General features: G+C 42.0%; 1 protein-coding gene across 1 annotated transcript; it reads left to right on the top strand.

Annotated features, from left to right (window-relative positions):
- The first annotated feature begins 12,717 nt into the window (after positions 1 to 12,717).
- LOC126085853 (vomeronasal type-1 receptor 4-like) lies at positions 12,718 to 13,626 on the top strand. The gene has a single exon (XM_049901591.1). The coding sequence runs from the start codon at positions 12,718 to 12,720 to the stop codon at positions 13,624 to 13,626; it is 909 nt and encodes a 302-aa protein (XP_049757548.1).
- Positions 13,627 to 19,174: the final 5,548 nt, after the last annotated feature.

Here is a 19,174-nt window from a genome sequence, read left to right as displayed (position 1 = left end):
AGCCCATGGAGCCAGACAGCTGAGTGCCTTTGGGCAGCAGGCTTCCTGGTAAAGGGGTGTCTCTGGACACGTAATTGGGAAGCTAAACAGCTTTGTAACACTTGCCCAAGCAGGGCAGAGGCCAGCTTGAGGGGCCCAGGTTCCAAGGCAGAGGTCAGCATGAGGGCACAGTCAAGAAGCTGTATCCTGAACCGCTCCTGATCCTGAATTGTAACCTGTTACTTCCATAATAAACCCCATAACAGTGAGTATGGTCTGTGAGTTCTATGTGGCCATTGCAAGGAGTTATCGAACACAACAGAGAAGGAAAGAGTGCTGTGGAAGGGATGACTGGTGCCAGAATTGGTAAAAAGTTTGGAGATAGGTGGTGTGTCTGACCTCCACTTCATAGGAATCAGCCATGCACTGGTGATCTTGATTCTACCCCCTAGAGAAATTAGACAAAGAGATCAGACCATAATGCTGCCATCACTGCATTTTTACAGTTGACATCAGAGATGGAATCCGTTGCAATGGCTCCAGACTCATAGAAACATAGGACTTTGTAAGAGAAATAACAAAGCGGTGTGACAAGTGAAACCTTTTATTCTTAGATGGATGCTTTGGTTGTCGTTACCTGTAATGGTCGAAAGGAAAGTAAGAGATGTTATGTTGCAGCTGAAGGGATGTCAGTCTGGGTTCTGTAGAGAAGTAAAACCAGTAAAGTGTATAAATATATATATAGAGAGAGATTTATATCAAAGAAATGGCTCACGTGATTGTAGAGGCTGGAAAATCTCGAGTCTGGGTCAGGCTGGAGGCTTCCCCTGACTCACATAGCTGCAGGAGCTGGTGAACCCAAGATCGGCAGATCAGACGATAAGGCTCTGGCTTACAGGCTGCGGATACCAACAAATTCTAAGATCGACAGCAAGACAGAAGGTACGCTGCTAGCTCAAATCCCAAGAACTAGATGTCAGATGAACAGGAACCAGTTGCAGAATCCAGAGCGTGCAAAAGCCCACCAGTCTTGCCAGAAAGTCCACCTATATTGGGTACAGGCCACACCCCCAAGAGAACTCTCTTTCAGCTGATTGGCTACTCACATCAGATCCCCTCATGGAGGTGATCACATTACATCAGATCTCATTGTGGAGGTGATTATATGACTGCCAAACTATATCATAACTGCCAAACCTCTGAGAACCATGGCTCAGCCCAGTTAACACACAACATTAATTATCACAGACTAGAGAGCCACATCTGGAACGGCTTAGGGCAAAAGCCAGACCAGTTAAACAAGAGGATTGATAGGGGATCAGGGTCTTCTGGCTCTACCCAGCCAGAGGCCTAAGTCTATATATATATGAATGGGAAGATAGTCATGGTGTGAAGAAGATTAAACTGGAGTGTTTTAAAAGGGCTATGTGTTTGTTTAAATATATTATGAATGTTGAATGTTTCTCCTACCTAGTAATGTAACGCTGTAAAAATGACATGGGGGTGGCATCTGAACTTCTCTAACTTCACAAGAAGGAAGGAGAACCATTATCAACATCAACAGCCCAAGGCAGATTCCTATGAGGTGGAGGTCAGACATGCCTCCTCTCTCCAAACTTTTTACCAATTCTAGCACCAGCCGTCCCTCCCATGGGTCTCTCTACTTCCCTGTTTGGTTTGTTAATTTGTTTCAATGGCCACACAGAACTCACAGAAAATGCTTGTATTATGGAGCCTATTAGGGAAGTAACATGTTACAATTCAGGTTCAGGTATGCTCAGGATACAGTTCTTTGATCAGAACAGCCTCTTCTCAGCCTTGCTCACAGGAAAGCTTCTCCCTGGCTCTCAGCCTCTTGGCACCTCAGTCCTCTCAGGCCTCTTGAGCTGGCCTGGCATCTGCCCTGCTCGGCAAGTGTTACAAAGCTCTTTCAGCTCTGCCAGTAAGTATCCAGGAGGCATTCCACTCTGCCAGTAATCATTGACCCGAAGGTGCTCAGGTCTCTAGCTCTGTGGATTGGCAAGCCTAGCTCCACTGTCAAGTGCCCAGAGGCACCCACTCCACCAGTAAGCCTCTTGCCCAAAGGCACTCAAATATCACTCCTTGGTCAGCGAGCCTAGCTCTGCCAAGTGCCCAAAGCCACCCCACTGTGCCAGAAATGCTCCTGCCTAAAGGCACTCAACATTCTCGCTCCTTGGGCTGAGAAGCACCCCCTGCCGTGTCTTGCCAGTCTCCTGGTTTTGCTGCCTCTGTTGCTGCCTTTTCTCAGCTGCTGCTTCTCGCCGTCTTTCACCATCTCCAGTGTTACTGCTGTCTCTGTCTCCTGCATCTGGGAGGTTCTCAGTGCAAGGATCCTGGGTCCAAATGAGGTGATCCACTCCTGTCTCTGCTTCTTGGTGGTAGTGTGGTCCCCGTACACTCTGGGATTGGCACTCTTTTAAGCCTAGCGAGATGGCAAAATTGACCAATTGCCTTGTAAGGGTTACACGCACCATATTTGTATGGTCACACCCACTCAAGAGTCCATGCAACTTATTTGCATTATTAGCAGGCTGTTCAATCCCCTCGGTGGGCCACAAGCACTTTATTTGCATAGTCCTACCCAGTCATTTGGTGAGAGTTATAAAAACAGCATGGGGGAGTTGTCAGACCTCGTCTAACTTCACAAGGCGAAAGGTGAATCAAGATCAACAGCCAAAGGCTGATTCCTCTGAGGCAGAGGTTAGACAAGCCTCCTCTCTCTGCCATCTTTACCAACCATCCCTCCCATAGCACTCTCTGCTGGCCATTGCAATGGCCACACAGAACTGACAGACAATACTCACGATTATGAGGTTTATTAGGGAGGTAACAGGTTACAATTCAGGTTCAGGAATGTTCAGGATATAGCTCTTCCACCAGTACAGCCTCTGCCCAGCCGTGCTCACAGGCACATCTCTCCCTGGACCTCTACCTCTGCCCAAAGGCACTCAGTTTTCTCTCTCCGTGGGCCAGGAAGCCCACCATGCTGTCTCCTGCTGTTGGGTCTCTGCTGCCAGGTCTCATTGTCTTCAGTGTTATAGTTCTCTCTCTCTGTTTACTGGTTCCAGGAACTTCTCAGTGCAGGGATCCTGGGTTCAAAGGACATACTGGCTTCTGGCTGTTCTTCTTTGGAAGTGGTGGGACCCCCTTCTCTCTGCCTCTGGGGTGGCTCACTTCAAGCTGAGTGGGATGGCAAAAACTGAGCAATCCCTTTGATGGGCCACAATAACCATACCTGCACAGTCCCAACCAGTCACCTAGGTGGGAGTTAAAAGACCATGGCGAGAAAGGCCACACAAAAGTGATTTATCACACCACAGAGCTAAAAGGACTATGGGTAAAAAAATGTAGAAGGACTATATTAAGTAATTCACTGCACTGCAAAAACAGATCTACATGTTTGATGGAAATGAATATTGGGTAAAGATAACAGAGTGTGTAACTGCACCTTCAGCCAATACTTGATTGGACATGCTAAAAAGGGAGCTAGGATTTGCCCCCCACAAAACAAAACACAGGCTGTTGGTTTGAATGGAGTCACCCTGTGTATAGAGTATTGGGGACTTAAGTGGAAAACCTGAGCCCCACCCAGAATCTTCTCAGTCAGGAAACATGCATTTGAAAAGACATACACACCCACCCAGTACTGCTGAAAGAACAGGAGATTTGCATTTGAAGGAAGGGCCTGATTAAAAAAAAAGACTGCTTTGCTTTTTGAATTTCCAAGGAGAGATTTGCCTTCGGGTTCTTTGAGGTAGGAATGGTCATTGCCCATGACCCCTTCCAGGACTGGAAATTAAAGGCGTCTTAATTTTTTTTATTTTAGAGAGTAGGTTTTTTTTTGGTTAGAGAATAGATAGCCTGGTGTCCCTTGTTTAGGGTGACCACCTTGGGTCACAAGATGAGTGGAAGTGGCGGAGATACGTCAATGAAGAGATGGGCTGAGTTTGGACATGCTTCTTAGAAGTCCATTGGCCTAGGCCTGGGTGGCCAGGGATGTGAGAGAAACAATGGACTGCAGGTCTGAAGTGCAGGGAGGTGTGTGGACTCCTTAGCCTATGGCTGGTACCCATTGACCTAGATTGGATGGCTAGGGATGAGCTGACCTGGACTGAATGGCATAAGATTACCTGGCCCTGGGTAAAGTTGGAAAAGAGAGAGAGAGATGTTTGACACCGTGAGCTGGTATAAATTGCTGCAATTTGATGGCTTGCTCTGGACTGAACCTTGCTTATGGATGCAGATGCTCAAAGTTCCAACCAGAACAGAAGATTCCGAACAAGGAACATGTTTGTCTCCTCAGAGTACTGGTTTAATGGGAAGAAGTAATTTAAACATTGGCTGTCTAAATCAGGGGGAGATAAAGGCAAGAAGTGGCTGGCTTACATGCCTCCATGGATGTGCTTACATTCAGAATGAGGGGAACAAGGGAGGATCCCCACTGAATAATTTCCTCTTTTCCTGACGGGTCTGGGAAAAGGTGGTGGGGGAAGATGTCGATAGGATTATGTGATTTGGTTGTGAGTGTTGAGTGTTAACAGGGTTAATTGTGATTGTAAAGACAGTAATTGTAGAAGCAGGAACTGTGAAAGAGTGTACTAAGGGGGAGGCACTGCTGGACTGGAGTATAGGTGGCTGAACCTACAGCCCCTTAAAGACTTTGCTATGCTGATAACTCCTGAGGCTGAGAGCAAGAGAATAAACTTCTCTCAGTTAAATTTTACTAGAGGCCAGAAAGAGTGAAGCCAAGATGACTTTTGGGGAACCTGACCAGATCAAATGGATATCTGCATCAGAGCTGAATGTCTGGTACCTGAGTAAACTCACCCTGAGAAATCTTTGCCTTTCAGAAGGAATAATTGTTAATGACAGTTTTAGACTGGTAAAATGACTGACTGGGAGGGGGACATTAATCCTTCACGTATGAAAGAACAATGGTTAGAAAAGCTAGGTGGTGGCCTGCACTATGACGGAACACGTTTATATGGCCTTTCTAACCATGGTAATTAACTCCCACCAGATGAATGGGTTGCTGTTATTGTTTTTAGGTGCAGTCGAGTTGATTCCAACATACAGCAACCATATGTACGACAGAATGGAATGCTGCCCAGGCCTGCGCCATCCTCACAATTGTTGTTAAGCTTTAGCCCATTAGGGTTGCAGCCCCTGTGTCAATCCATCTTGTTGAGGGTCTTCCTCTTTTTCCCTTGCCCTCTTCTTTACCAAGCATGATCTCCAGAGATTGATGCCTCCTGACAACTCGACCAAAGTATGTGAGACAAAGTCTCACCATCCTTGCTTCCAAGCAGCATTCTGGTTGCACTTCCAAGACAGATGTGTTCGTTCTTTTGGCAGTCCATGGTATATTCAATATTCTTTTCCAACACCACAATTCAAAGGCATCAATTCTTCTTTAGTCTTCCTTATTCATGGTCCAGCTTTCACATGTATAGGAGGTGATTGAAAACACCATGGCTTGAGTCAGGAGAACCTTAGTCTTCAAGGTGATATCTTTGCTCTTCAATACTTTTAAGAGGTCTTTTGCAGCAGATTTGCCCAATGCAATGTGTCTTTTGATTTCTTGACTGCTGCTTCCATGAGTCTTGATTGTGGATGCATTAAAATGAAATCCTTGACAACTTCAATCTTTTCTCCAATTATCATGATGTTGCTTATTGGTTCCGTTGTGAGGATTTTTGTTTTCTTTATATTGAGGTATAATCCGTGGTGAAGGCTATAATCTTTGATACTCTTCAGTAAGTGCTTCAAGTCTTCTTCACTTTCAGCAAAAAAGGTTGTGTCATCTGCCTAAGGCAGGTTGTTAATGAGCCTTCCTCCAATTCTGGTGCCCTGTTCTTCATATAGTCCAGATTCTCGGATTATTTGTTCAGCATACAGATTGAATAGGTACGGTGAAAGAATACAACCCTGACATGCACCCTTCCTGACTTTAAGCCACACAGTATTCCCCTGGTCTGTTCAAATGAGTGCCCCTTGATCTATGTACAGTTTCCTCATGAGCACAGTTAAGTGTTCCAGGATTTCCATTCTTCCTAATGTTATCCATAATCTGTTATGATCCACACAGTCAAATGCCTTTGCATAGTCAATAAAGTATAGGTAAGCATCTTTCCAGTATTCTCTGATTTCAGCCAGGATCCATCTGATATCAGCAATGACATCCCTGATCCCATGTCGTCTTCTGAATCCAGCCTGAATTTCTGGCAGTTCCCTGTTGATATACTGCTGCACCTGCTTTTGAATGATCTTCAGCAAAATTTTACTCTTGTGTGATATTAATGGTATTGTTCAATAATTTCCACATTCAGCTGGATCACTTTTCTTGGGAATAGGCATAAATATGGATCTCTTCTAGTCAGTTGGTCAGGTAGTTGTCTTCCAAATTTCTTGGCATAGATGAGTGAGCACTTCCAGTGCTGCATCCATTTGTTGAAACATCTCAGTTGGTGTTTTGTCAGTTCCTGGAGCCTTGCTTTTCACCAGTGCCTTCAGTGCAACTTGGACTTCTTCTTTCGGTATCATTGGTTCCTGATCATATATTACCTCCTGAAATGGTTGAACGTCGACCAATTCCTTTTGGTGTAGTGACTGTGTATTCCTTCTATCTTCTTTTGGTGCTTCCTGCATTGCTTAATATTTTTCCCATAAATCCTTCAATATTGCAACTTGAGGTTTGAATTTTTTCTTCAGTTCTTTCAACTTGAGAAATGCCAAGCATGTTCTTCCGTTTTAATTTTCAACCTCCAGATCTTTGCACATGTCATTATAATACTTTACTTTGCCTTCTCAAGCTGCCCTTTGAAATCTTCTGTTCAGCTCTTTGACTTCATCATTTCTTCCTTTTGCTTTTTGACTCGACGGCACTGGCTTGGGTTTTAGTCAACGTTGAAGAACAAGTTTCAGAGTCTCTTCTGACATCCATTTTGGTCTTTTCCTTCTTTCCTGTCTTTTTAATGACCTTTTGCTTTCTTCATGGATGATGTCATTGATATCATTCCACAACTTCTCTGGTCTTCAGACATTACTGTTCAACACGTCAAATCTATTCTTAAGATGGCCTCTAAATTCAGGTGGGATATACTCAAACTTGTACTTTGGCTCTCACGAAGTTGTTCTAATTTTCTTCAGTTTCATCTTGAACTTGTATATGAGCAATTTATGATCTGTTATGCAGTTGGCCACTGGCCTTGTTCTGACTAATGATATGGAGCCTTTCCATTGTCTCTTTCCACAGATGTAGTCAATTTGATCCCTGTGTATTCCATCTGGTGAGGTTCACGTGTATTGTTGCCATTTATGTTGGTGAAAAAAGATATTTGCAATGCAGAATTCTCTGGTCTTGCAAAATTCTAGCATGCGATTTCCAGCATCATTTCTGTCACCAAGGCCATGTTTTCCAACAACCGATCTTTCTTTGTTTCCAACTTTTGCATTCCAATCACCAATAATTATCAATACATCCTGATTGCATGTTCGATCAATTTCAGACTGCAGAAGTTGGTAAAAACTTCAATTTCTTCATCTTTGGTCTTAGCAGTTAGTGTGTAAATTTGAATAATAGTCGTATTTACGGGTCTTCCTTGTAGGTGTATGGATGTTATCCTATCACTGATAGCGTTGTACTTCAGGACAGATATTGAAATGTTCTTTTTGACAATGAAAGCAACGCCATTCCTCTTCAAGTTGTCATTCCCAGCATAGTAGACCACATGGTTGTTTGATTCAAAGTGGCCAATACCAGTTCATTTCACCTCACTAATGCCTACGATATTGATGTTTATGTGTTCCATTTCATTTTTGACTATTTCCAATTTACCTAGATTCATACTTGGGTCATGCAATGATGTGCTTGGGTTGGACCATGCAAATGAGGTGCTTGTGGCCCACCAAGGGGATTAAATAGCTTGGTAATAATGTAAATTAGATGCATGGCATTCTTGTAGAGGTGGGACCATGGAAATAAGTGTATGGAACGATAACAAGAGGATTGGTCAGTTTTGCCACCCTGCTAGGCTTAAAGTGAGACGTCTTAGAGGTGGACTGGGGGACATCACTACCAGAGAAGAAGTGGGAGTGGAGTGCATCCTTTGTGCTTGAGGTCCCTGTGCTGAGAACCTATTATGGATTGAATTGTGCCCCCCAAAAATGTGTATCAATTTAGCTAGGCCGTGATTTCCAGTATTGTGTGATTGTCTACCATTTTCTCATCTGATGATATTTTCTTATGTATTGTAAATTGTACCTCTACGATGTTAATGAGGCAAGACTAGAGGAAGTTATGTTAATGAGTCAGGACCAAATCTACAAGATTAGATTGTATCTTAAGCCAATCTCTTTTGAGATGTAAAAGAGAGAAGGGAGCAGAGAGAAGGGGGGACCGCCTACCATCAAGAAAGCAGAGCTGGGAATGAATGGTGTCCTTTAGACTTGGGGTCCCTGCACTGACATGTTCCTAGACCAGGGAAAGATTGGTGACAAGGACCTTTCTCCAGAATCGACACAAAGAGAAAGCCTTCCCCTGGAGCTGGCCCCCTGAATTCAGATTTCTAGCCTCCTAGACTGTGAGGAAACCCTGGTGGCGTAGTGGTTAAGTGCTACGGCTGCTAGCCAAGAGGCTGGCAGTGCGAATCTGCCAGGCGCTCCTTGGAAACTCTATCGGGCAGTACTACTCTGTCCTGTAGGGTTGCTATGAGTCGGAATCGACTCGATGGCAGTGGTTTTGTTTTGGTTTTAGACTGAGAGAATTAATTTCTGTTTGCTGAAGCCATTTACTGGTGGTTTTCTGTTATAATAGCACTGGATAAGTAAGACAACCTCCTAGACCCAGGAGACAGACAGGCAGAGCTGTAATACTGGAGATGGTGAGGGACGTTGGGAAGCAGTTGTAGAAAACCAGAGGCTGTAGAACCAGATCAGCAGAAGAAGGTGTGGTGGGCTTCCCCGCCCATGGAGCAAGGTGCTTACAGTAGGCTCGCCAATCCGTGGAGAAAAAGAAATCCGAGCCTTCCTGCAGGAGGCTTTCTGGCAGAGTAGGGTGCCTCTGGGAACTTATCAGTGGAGCTACAGAGCTTTGTAACACTTGTCCAAGCAGAACAGGGGCCAGGCCAAATGGCTGAAGGGCTGAGAGGCCTAGGGCCAGAGAGAGGCGTGCCTGTGGGCACAGCTGAGAGGAGGCTGTGCTGATCAAAAAACTTTGTCCTGAGCTTTCCTGAGCCTGAAAAGTAACCTGGTACTTCCCTAACAAACCCCACAATTGTGAGAATGGCCTGAGAGTTCTGTGTGGCCATTGCAATGAATTATCTAACCCAGCAGAAAAATAGAGAGTGCCACGGAAGAGATGACTGGTGTCAGAATTGGCAAAAACGTTGGGGAGAGGAGGTGTGCCTGACTTCCGCCTCATAGGAGTCACCCTTGGGCTGTTGATCTTGATTCTCCTTCCCCCTTGTGAAGTTAGAGGCAGTCAGACACCCCACACCACCACTTTTACAGCATGAATGTTCTTTGATCTATAAAGAATGCTAGGGAAGATACTGGCCCGGCACTTTGTTCCAACACTGAACACTGCATACGAGTAAACAGCCTCTGCTGCCAGACCTGCTATGGACACATCCTATACCTGGTGTCTTAGTCATCCAGTGCTGCTATAACAGAAATATCACAAGTGAATGGCTTTAACAAAGAGAAATTTATTCTCTCACAGTCTAATAGGCTACAAGTCCAAATTCAGGGCATCAGCTCCAGGGGAAGGCCTTCTCTCTCTGGAGCAAGGTCCTTGTCATCAATCTTCCCCTGGTTGAGTTGCTGCTCAGGTGCAGGAGCTCAAGGTCTGAAGGATGTGCTCTGCTCCCAGTGTTGCTTCCTTGATGGCATGAGGTCCCTCTGTCTCTGTGCTCTCTTCTGTCTTTTATATCTCAAAAGAGATTGACTTAAAACACTATCTAATCTCATAGATCTCATCAATATAACTGCCGCTGCTAATCCATTTCATTAACATTATAGTTAATAGGATTTACAACACAAAAGGAAATCACATCAGATGACAAAATGGTAGGTAATCAAACAGTATTGGGAATCATGACCTAGCCAAGTTGAGAGATATTTTTTTGGGATACAATTCAATCCAATGCACCTGGTGTTTCAAAAGAAGAGAGAAAATGCTGTTAAGCGTTTTTCACCCAGAGTTTTAGCTGCTGTCCTCTATTGTAGGTTCAAACTAAGAGGTTCCTGTGGTACTTTGGAGTCCTTGGGTGGTGCACAATGTTGCTAAAAAAGATTGGAAGTTTGAGTGAGATAAAAGAGACCTTAGAAAAAAATGCTTGGTGACCTACTTCCAAAAGTTCACAACATGGAAAACCTTATGGAGCAGTTCTACTCTGCTGGATTTTGGGTAGAAAAACTTCTCAGAGAAGCAAAGAATCCAGTGAGACACAAATACCTTGCTCCAGTCTCTCATGTGTCAGACCTCAGCATTTCTTGCTCCCTCCATGTGGACCCTGTCTGCCTCAGGGATCATCAAAAGAAAAGGCTCTACCAAACACTCGATTAGTCTCTTAGGATATGCTACTAAAAACTTTTAATTGTTTTTGGTAATTAGCAACTGGAAATAAGTTTTTCAGGAATAGTCTCTGGTCACCAAGCCTGTAATCCCATTGCTGCCACAGGTGAAACGATAATTGCAGTTCTGTGGGGGCGGGAGGTGAGGTCACAGAATCACTAACCCATATCTCAGGGTCTGGCTGCCTCTCTCCCACACATGTACTATCTCCTGTGACCGTCACACCGAGCCCATTGTCCATCGGTGGGAAGGAGTCAGTGAGTATTTTCTGTTTCAATCTGGGAGACAGAGACTGTGAAGGAAGGAAGGAGTATCAGGAGCTTGGATAAGTGACCATGTCAGAAAAAGGCATTCTTCTGGATTTGGATCTGGTCCAGTGTCAAAGCCACACAGGAAGGGGGAATATTTCATGAGGCATAAGCTGAGCTGGCAAAGAGAGATGGGGGTCCTAGATCCTGCAGTACGTCCCCATGGCTCCTAACATGCTTTGATGGAATCCTCACTGACAGTGATTGCTGGATTTAATCCAAGTGAAAAGGAAACCTGATTTTTAAGTGATTAATGACTGTAGTTCTAAAATTAATCTGCTATTCAGGCTACCTTATGAGCATCATAGACTAAACTTGCAGGATTTCTAGAGGTGTGCTTGTAATATCTTCATACTTGCAATAAAGAATGGAATAAAACTGCAGGAATCATCAATTCCTGTTCAGCAACTGTACCTGAATGGCAGTTCCTGGGTTAACGGTGTTTTCTCAAACTCTGAAGGTATGAAGGGCTTAATGGAGACAGTAATTGTGTCTTTGATGGAAATATTCATGGTGTGTTGGTTATGGTGAGATTGTTTTCCTTCTTGGAGCCCTGGTGGTGAAGTGGTTAAGAATTCAGTTGCTGACCCAATGGTCAGCAGTTTGTATCTACCAGTCACTTCTTGAAAACCCTATGGGGCAGTTCTTCTCTGTCCTATAGAGTCGCTATGAGTTGGAATCGACTCGAAGGCAATGGGTCAACGGTTTTCCTTCTTAAAGGGAGGAAAGCAGCATTTAAGGAAAGGTAACTGTAACTACAAGCTTCAGACTGTAGTTGTCAGGCATAAATGTTTCTTGTGATATTTCCCCTGATTTAAAGTACATAGTCTGATATCAGTTCAAACATCTACTATGTTAGTTTAAATAATACACAAAATTTCTTCCTTTAAGATTTAATTTTGCATAGGTCTCTGATATTTTAATATCTCTCACAAATGCTGACTCATTTCTAACACTTTTACTTAACACAGCTATTAATAAATAGGCAAGTTTTTTATAATCTTAAATTAGTAGTAATTTGTTTTCTATGCTACACTATTTTGTCATGTATTTGTTTCATGTCCTATAGTTTAGGGCAGGTTATGAGTTTACTCAGTAATTTCTGAGATAGATGACAATGCCCTTCTGTTCCTGGCATAAAGGCAAATGAATCTTTTTGTGTCTTTCTTAACATCTAGCCATTCTTGTGTTCTTTAATGAAACTTCTCATGGGGCAAGTTTGTCATGATATAATCAGTGTATCTATATTTCATGAAGAGATCTAAAGCTTAATTCATAATTAATATTGACCCATAGAATAAATTATTATATGCAAATAGAAACTTTTTGCAACCAAAATTATAAAAAAAATCCCACCAATCTAAAATGAAGTGCAAGAAGTAAAAACAAAACTAAATTTAGATCTGCTGCATCTGAAGAACACATTAATACAGTATTTTAATATCGCATGGTGGTTAAATGCATTATTTTCATCACCAGCCCAGCCACCTTGGTGTCTCTAAAAAAAAAAAACTTGCCTTTATTTAAGTGTATGAATTCAGACAAAGAAACTTAACCTCTCTGTGCCTAAGTTCCCCTCATCTTTATAAAATGAAGTTGTAGTATTTTCTGCCTCATAAATTTGTGAAGAATGAAGTTACCACATGCATATCCTTCATTGCAGCGATTCCTATATTGTAAGGGACCTTTATCGGTTATACATTCAACTCTGAAGCCTCTTAATGGAAGAAGCACTTTAAGGGATTATTTCTAAGTGGGAATTATTGCTAAGTGGAGAATATTGGGTTCCAGCAGTTATAATACATGCGGCCCACACCTCGTAGAACCATCAGAATGGATGTCAGGGAACTGGCAATAGGAACTGCCTACTTATCCCAGACTGTAGTTGGGATCCTGGGGAATTTCTCTCTTCTATACCGTTATACCATCCTTTACTTCACTGGGTGCAGGTTACGGCCCACAGATTTGATTCTCACGCACCTATTTGTAGCCAATTCCATGGTCCTTTTCTCTAGAGGAATCCCCCAGACAATGGTATCTTTTGGGTGGAAAGGTTTTTTCAATGATTTTGCATGCAAGCTTTTTGCCTATACTTCCAAAGTGGGCCGGGGTATGTCCCTTGCCAGCACCTGTCTTTTGAGTTTCTTCCAGGCCATCACCATCAGCCCCAGGAACTCCAGATGGGCAGAGCTTAAGGGAAAAACTCCCAAGTACGTTGGCCCCTCTATTTTCATGTGCTGGATGACACAAATGCTGATAAATATCATTTTTCCTATGTTTGTGATTAGCAAACAGACCAACACAAATATCACATCCAGAAAAGATTTGGGATACTGTTCTTCTGTTCGTCACGACAAAACCAGAGACTCCTTGTATGCAGCATTGTTATTTGTCCCCGATGTTGTGTGTTTGGGGCTCATGATCTGGGCCAGTGCCTCCATGGTCTTCATCCTGTACAGACACAGGAAGCAGGTCCAACACATTCATAGGAACAACGTCTCCTCCAGCTCCTCTCCTGAGTCCAGAGCTACCAAAACTATCCTTCTCCTGGTGAGCACCTTTGTGTATTTTTACACCTTCTCCGCCATCTTTCACTGTTATATGGCTCTTGCTGATAAGCCCAGTTGGTGGCTGGAGAATGCCTCCCCGCTAATCCATGCATGTTTCCCAACAGTCAGCCCCTTTGTTCTCATGAGCCATGTCTCCAGTGTCTGCAGGCTGTGTTTTGCTTGGATAAGATAGACAAAATCCCCTCACCTTTGGGAGACATGTAAACGGTATGTATTTGGGCAATGTTGAGTTGTTCCCTCGCTCATCCCCCATGCATCATGTGATGCACAATCCTGAAAGGGTTGCATTGCAAGAACTGAGCTTCTGCTCCCAAGGAAACAATCAAATGTAATAGCGTTGGTAAAGGAAATGTCAGGTAATGATGTGTTTGTAATTTAACAGTTTGTGCCAGTCAGGTACTCGGAAAGAAAAGGTAGTTTACTGCAAATAGCAAAATCACTTCCGTGACTTTAAAGAGTGTCTGCTCATTTTCTCATACAGGGTTTTGAACTAAAAGGGGCTTAATAGACCGAGTACCATCCCAATATTTAATAGTCAAGTATTTTCTCCCCCACCTCACATTTCTGCCTCCTCCTTCTAAAAACAAATGATTAGGTTTGAATATATTTAATTCACTAAATGTTCAAATTTTAAAGAAAATATTACAGAATCCCTCATTTTGATTGGCTGAAACTGGCAATGGGTTCTAGAGGTTATCTTTTATGGGTAAAGTTAACCATTCACAGCCCTTGTGTTAGAATTTTTATTTTAATAAGCTTGGGTAATCATGTTCCTTAAAAGAATGGTAGTAACAAATATCAGGATTCCCTGTTTTATGGGAAATACTACAGAAAATATTCAACATAGGGATATTCATTGCATAAAAACTGTTAAATGGTGAAAGAAAGTACATATTCATAGAAACAGTCTGTGAATTGTCTGAAAGTTGTCTGTATGGGCTTTCTATTACTGAGAATATTACACCAAATGATTTTGTGTATTTGAGAATAACTTATGTAAGAATAACAATTGAAATACAAAATGCAACATCATAGAGAGAATGAAATTAATCAAGATTTATTTTAATTTGGACAAGTGTCAAATGTACAGAGAAGTGTAAAGTTGGAACATGGCAAAAGCAAGAGTCTGACCCACAAAAGGTACATTCTGTAACAACAAGAGGCCGAATTTAAGGAGTAATCCCTGGGAAGATTCTGCCACAAAATCCACATCTGTGTCCTTCTGCATTCAATATGGGAAGGTTTAAAATACTTAGTTTATGATTTTTAGAGACACATAGGTACTGTTGCCAGGATATCTTCTGGCTACACAACTATTTGAGCAAATGTTATCTACTGCACACTTTTGGGGTGCTCAATTGACTTAGTAATTGGGGGGCCGCATTGCCTTTGGGAAAGAAAATGGAGATGCTGAATGAAGTCAAGTTTTTGTGTGAATCTGAGGTGGGCTCTCTACATGGAAAGTATTTAGTTTCTCTGGGATTGAGGTCTTAGTAACTAGCACGTAGTCACGAGGTTCCTGTATTTTCCATGTGACAACATTTGAGGATGGAGACTGTGGGGATTGAGTGAAGAAAAATTGTCCCTACCCTTATGTCCTAGAAAGGAAGACCAACAATAGCAAAGAAATATACAAAATGTATAAGGTGATAAGTGATAAAGGAGTATTTAAAGAGGAGTTGGCACTTAAACTAGATTTTCAAGAATAAGTAGTTCCTCAAATGTAGATCGTTAAAGTGACATCCTTTCAGAGTTTGTGTCCTGTCATGCTCCACCTCACCATTTAGGAGTACATGAAATCAGATACTCTCACAAGACCACCTGTCTGAAGGCAAAAGGTACCATACTGAGCAGGGTCTCTTAGAGTCTCTGAGTCAAGGTTTCTCTGACAAGTATAACAAGAAGGATAATTTTTGCTTTAATTGTCCAGACATACCCACCTACCTGTCATTTTGTTGCACTGTGGTGGCTTGTAAGTCTCTGTGATGCAGGAAGCTATGCCATCAGTGTTTCAAACACCAGGAAGGTCACTGAGGAAGGACAGGTTTCAATGGAGTTTCCAGACTAAAAGAGACTGGGAAGAAAGTGCTGGCAATCTGCTTCCAAAAATTAGCCAATAAAAACCCTGTGGATAACAATAGAACATTGTACCACTTGTTTGCTTTGGAAGTGTCATCAGGAGAGATTAATCCACAGAGGAATACATCATTTTTGGTGAAGCAAAGGGCCACCAAGGAAAAGGGAGACCCTCAATGGGATGAATTAACAGAATAGTCGCAGCAATGGGTGCAAATATGCCAACAACTATGGGTATGGTCATTTCTTTCTTTTCCATCTTTTTAATGACCTCTTGCTTTCGTCACGTATGATCTCCTTCATGTCATTCCACAGCTCATCTGGTCTTTGATCACTCGTGCTCAACGCATCACATCTATTCTTGGGATTATCTCTAAATTGAGGTGGGAAATACTCAAGGTCGTACTTTGGCTCTCCTTGACTTGTTCTCATTTTCTTCAGCTTCAACTTGAACTTTCATATGAGCAATTGATGGTCTGTTCCATATTTGGCACCTGGCCTTGTTCTGACTGATGATATCGAGCTTTTTCCATCGCCTCTTCCCACAGATGTAGTCTATTTGATTCCTGTGTGTTCCATCTGGCAAGGTCCACGTGTATAGTCGCCCGTTATGTTGCTTAAAAAAGGTATTTGCAATGAAGAAGTCGTTGGTTTGCAAAATTCTATCATCCAAGCTCTGGCTTGGTTTCTATCACCAAGGCCATATTTTCCAACTACTGATCTTTCTTCTTTGTTTTCAACTTTTGCATTCCAAACACCAGTAATGATCAATGCATCCAGATTGCATGTTTGGTCAATTTCAGACTGAAGAAATTGGTAATAATGTTCAATTTCTTCATCTTTGGCCTTAGTGGTTGGTGCATACTTTGAATAATAGTCATATTAACTGGTCTTCCTTGTTGGCTTATGAATATTATCCTATCACTGACAGCACTGTACTTCAGAACAGGTCTTGAAATGTTCTTTTTGATGATGAATACAACACCATTGCTCTTCAAGATGTCATTCAAGGCATAGTAGACCATATGATTGTTTGATTCAAAATGGCCAATACCAGTGCATTTCAGCTCAGTAATGCCTAGGATATCGATGTTCATGGGTTCCATTTCATTTTTGAGGATTTCTGATTTTCATGGATTCACGCCTTGTACATTCCATGTTCTGATCATTAATGGATGTTTGCAGCTCTTTCTTCTCATTTTGAATCATGACATGTCGGCAAATAAAGGTCCCAAAAGCTTGACTCTATCCACGTCATTAGGGTTGACTTTACTCTGAGGCAGCTCTTCCCCAGTCATATTTTCTGTTCCTTCCAACGTGAAGAGCTCATCTTCCAGCACTATATCAAATAATGCTTTCAACTAAAAGGAGCTTAATAGACCAAGCACCATCCCAATATTTAATAGCCAAATGTTATCTCTCCGTGCTCCAACTCACAGCCTGTTAAATTCTCTCGCCTTCATCTACAATGAAACACTAATGATTAGATTTGTGTATATTTAATTCATTAAATTCACAAATTTTAAAGAAAATGTACAGAATCCTTCATTTTCATTGGCTGAAACTGGCAACAGATTTTAGAGGTTATCTATTAGGGGTAAAGTTAACACTTCACAGCGTTTGTATTAGAATTTTTATTTTAATGAATTAGCAAGCATGTTTTCTTAAGTAACGGTTGCAATGAAAGTCAGGATTCCCTACTTTATGGAAATATTACAGAAAATATTCAACATAAATAGGATTGCATATTTATGGAAAATACCACAGAAAATATTCAATATAGGAATATTCACTGCATATAAAGCTGTTTAATGGTGGAAGAAATTAAATATTCATAGAAACAGAATATGAATAGTCTCACAGGTGTGTGTGTGTAGGGTTTATACTACTGAGAATATTACACCAAATGATTTTGTGTACTCCAGAATTGCTTATTTAAAGTAAGAATTGGAATATAGAATGCAATGTCATAGAGACAGGAAATCCATCAGGATTTATTTTTACAAGTTTCAAATGTACAGTGAAGTGCAAATTTGGAACATAGCAAAAGCTAGAGTCTTACCTACATAAGATATATTCTGTAATAACAAGAGGCCAAATTTAAGGAGTAAACCTCAGGAAGACCCTGCCACAAAAACCACATCTGTGTCCTCCTGATTTCAATATGGGAGGATCTAAATATACTTAGTTCATGATATTTAGAAACACATAGGTCCTACTGCCAGGATATCTTCTGGTTCCACAACTATTTGAGCAAATGTAATCTAGTGCAGACTTTTGGGATGCTCAATTGGCTTAATAATAATTGGGGGCAGCATTGACATTGGGAAAGAAAATAGAGGCCCTGAATGAAGTCAAGCTTTTGTGTCAGTCTGATGTGGGCTTTCTTCTGTATGTGAAAAGTGTTTAGTTACTCTGGGATTGAAGGTCTCAGTAACTAATACGTAGTCATGAGGTGCCTGTGTTTTCCACATGACAACATTTGAGGATGGAGACTCTGGGGATTGAGTGAAGAAAACTGTCCTTACCCTTTATATCCTAGAAAGGAAGGCTAAAAATAAACAAAGAAATATATAAAATGTATAAGGTGATAAGTGACAAAGGAGTATTTAAAGAGGAGTTGGCACTTGAGCTAGATTTTTAAGAATAAGTAGTTCCTCAAATGTAGATCATTAAAGTGACACCCTTTCAGAGTTTGTGTCCTGTCATGGCAAACCTCACCATTTAGGAGTGCATGGAATCAGATACTCCTGCAAGACCACCCATCTGAAGGCAAAAGGCACCATGCTGAGCAAGGTCTCTTAGAGTCTGTGAGTCAAGGTTTTGCAGACAAGTGTAACAAGAAGGATAAGTTCATCTTTGATTGCCAAGACATACTACCACCTATCTGTCATTTTGTTGCACCATGGTGGCTTGTATGTTTCTGTGATGTAGGAAGCTATGCCATTAGGATTTCAAACACTGGGAAGGTCACCCAAGGTGGACAGGTTTCAGTGAAGGTTCTCGACTAAAATAGACTAGGAAGAAAGTCCTGGCAGTCTACTTCCAGATATTAGCCAATGAAAACCCTATGGATCCCAAGAGAATATTATACCACTTGTTTGCTTTGGACACGTCATCAGGAGAGATTAATCCATAGAGGAAGATGTTATGTTTGGTGAAGCAAATGGCCAACAAGGAAAAGGAAGACCCTCAATGGGATGGATTGACAGAACAGTCACAGCAATGAGCTCAAACATGTCAGCAATTTTGGGGATGGCACAGGACAGAGCAACTGTTTCACTCTGTTGTGCATAAGGTCTCCATGAGTCGGAGTCAGCTCCATGGCAGCTAACAACCGCAATGACGTATTAGATGTGAATAGAGTGTGAATCAAACTCACTTGATTCCTGTGCAAATGGAGCCTAGGCTGGGAGGAAGACACAGACCAAACAGACAGTAAGTAATAGGAGAGTTTAAGTACCTCAGAGAGGAAGTACTGGGCCGTATAGGACCCCTGAAGAGGCATCTACTCTCACGTAAGTATGCCTCTTGTTCAAGTTAAGATGTTTTTGTATATATTAATGTTTAACCACTGCTTGACCAGGGCTTCATATTAATGCTAGGTATTAAAAAAAAAAAAAAAAAAGCCATACCCATTATGC

The sequence above is a fragment of the Elephas maximus genome, chromosome 11 (genome assembly GCF_024166365.1).
Source record: "Elephas maximus indicus isolate mEleMax1 chromosome 11, mEleMax1 primary haplotype, whole genome shotgun sequence".
Lineage (NCBI taxonomy): Eukaryota > Metazoa > Chordata > Mammalia > Proboscidea > Elephantidae > Elephas > Elephas maximus.
Note: the sequence above shows the minus strand (reverse complement) of the source record. Positions and strands in the feature narration are given on the sequence as shown.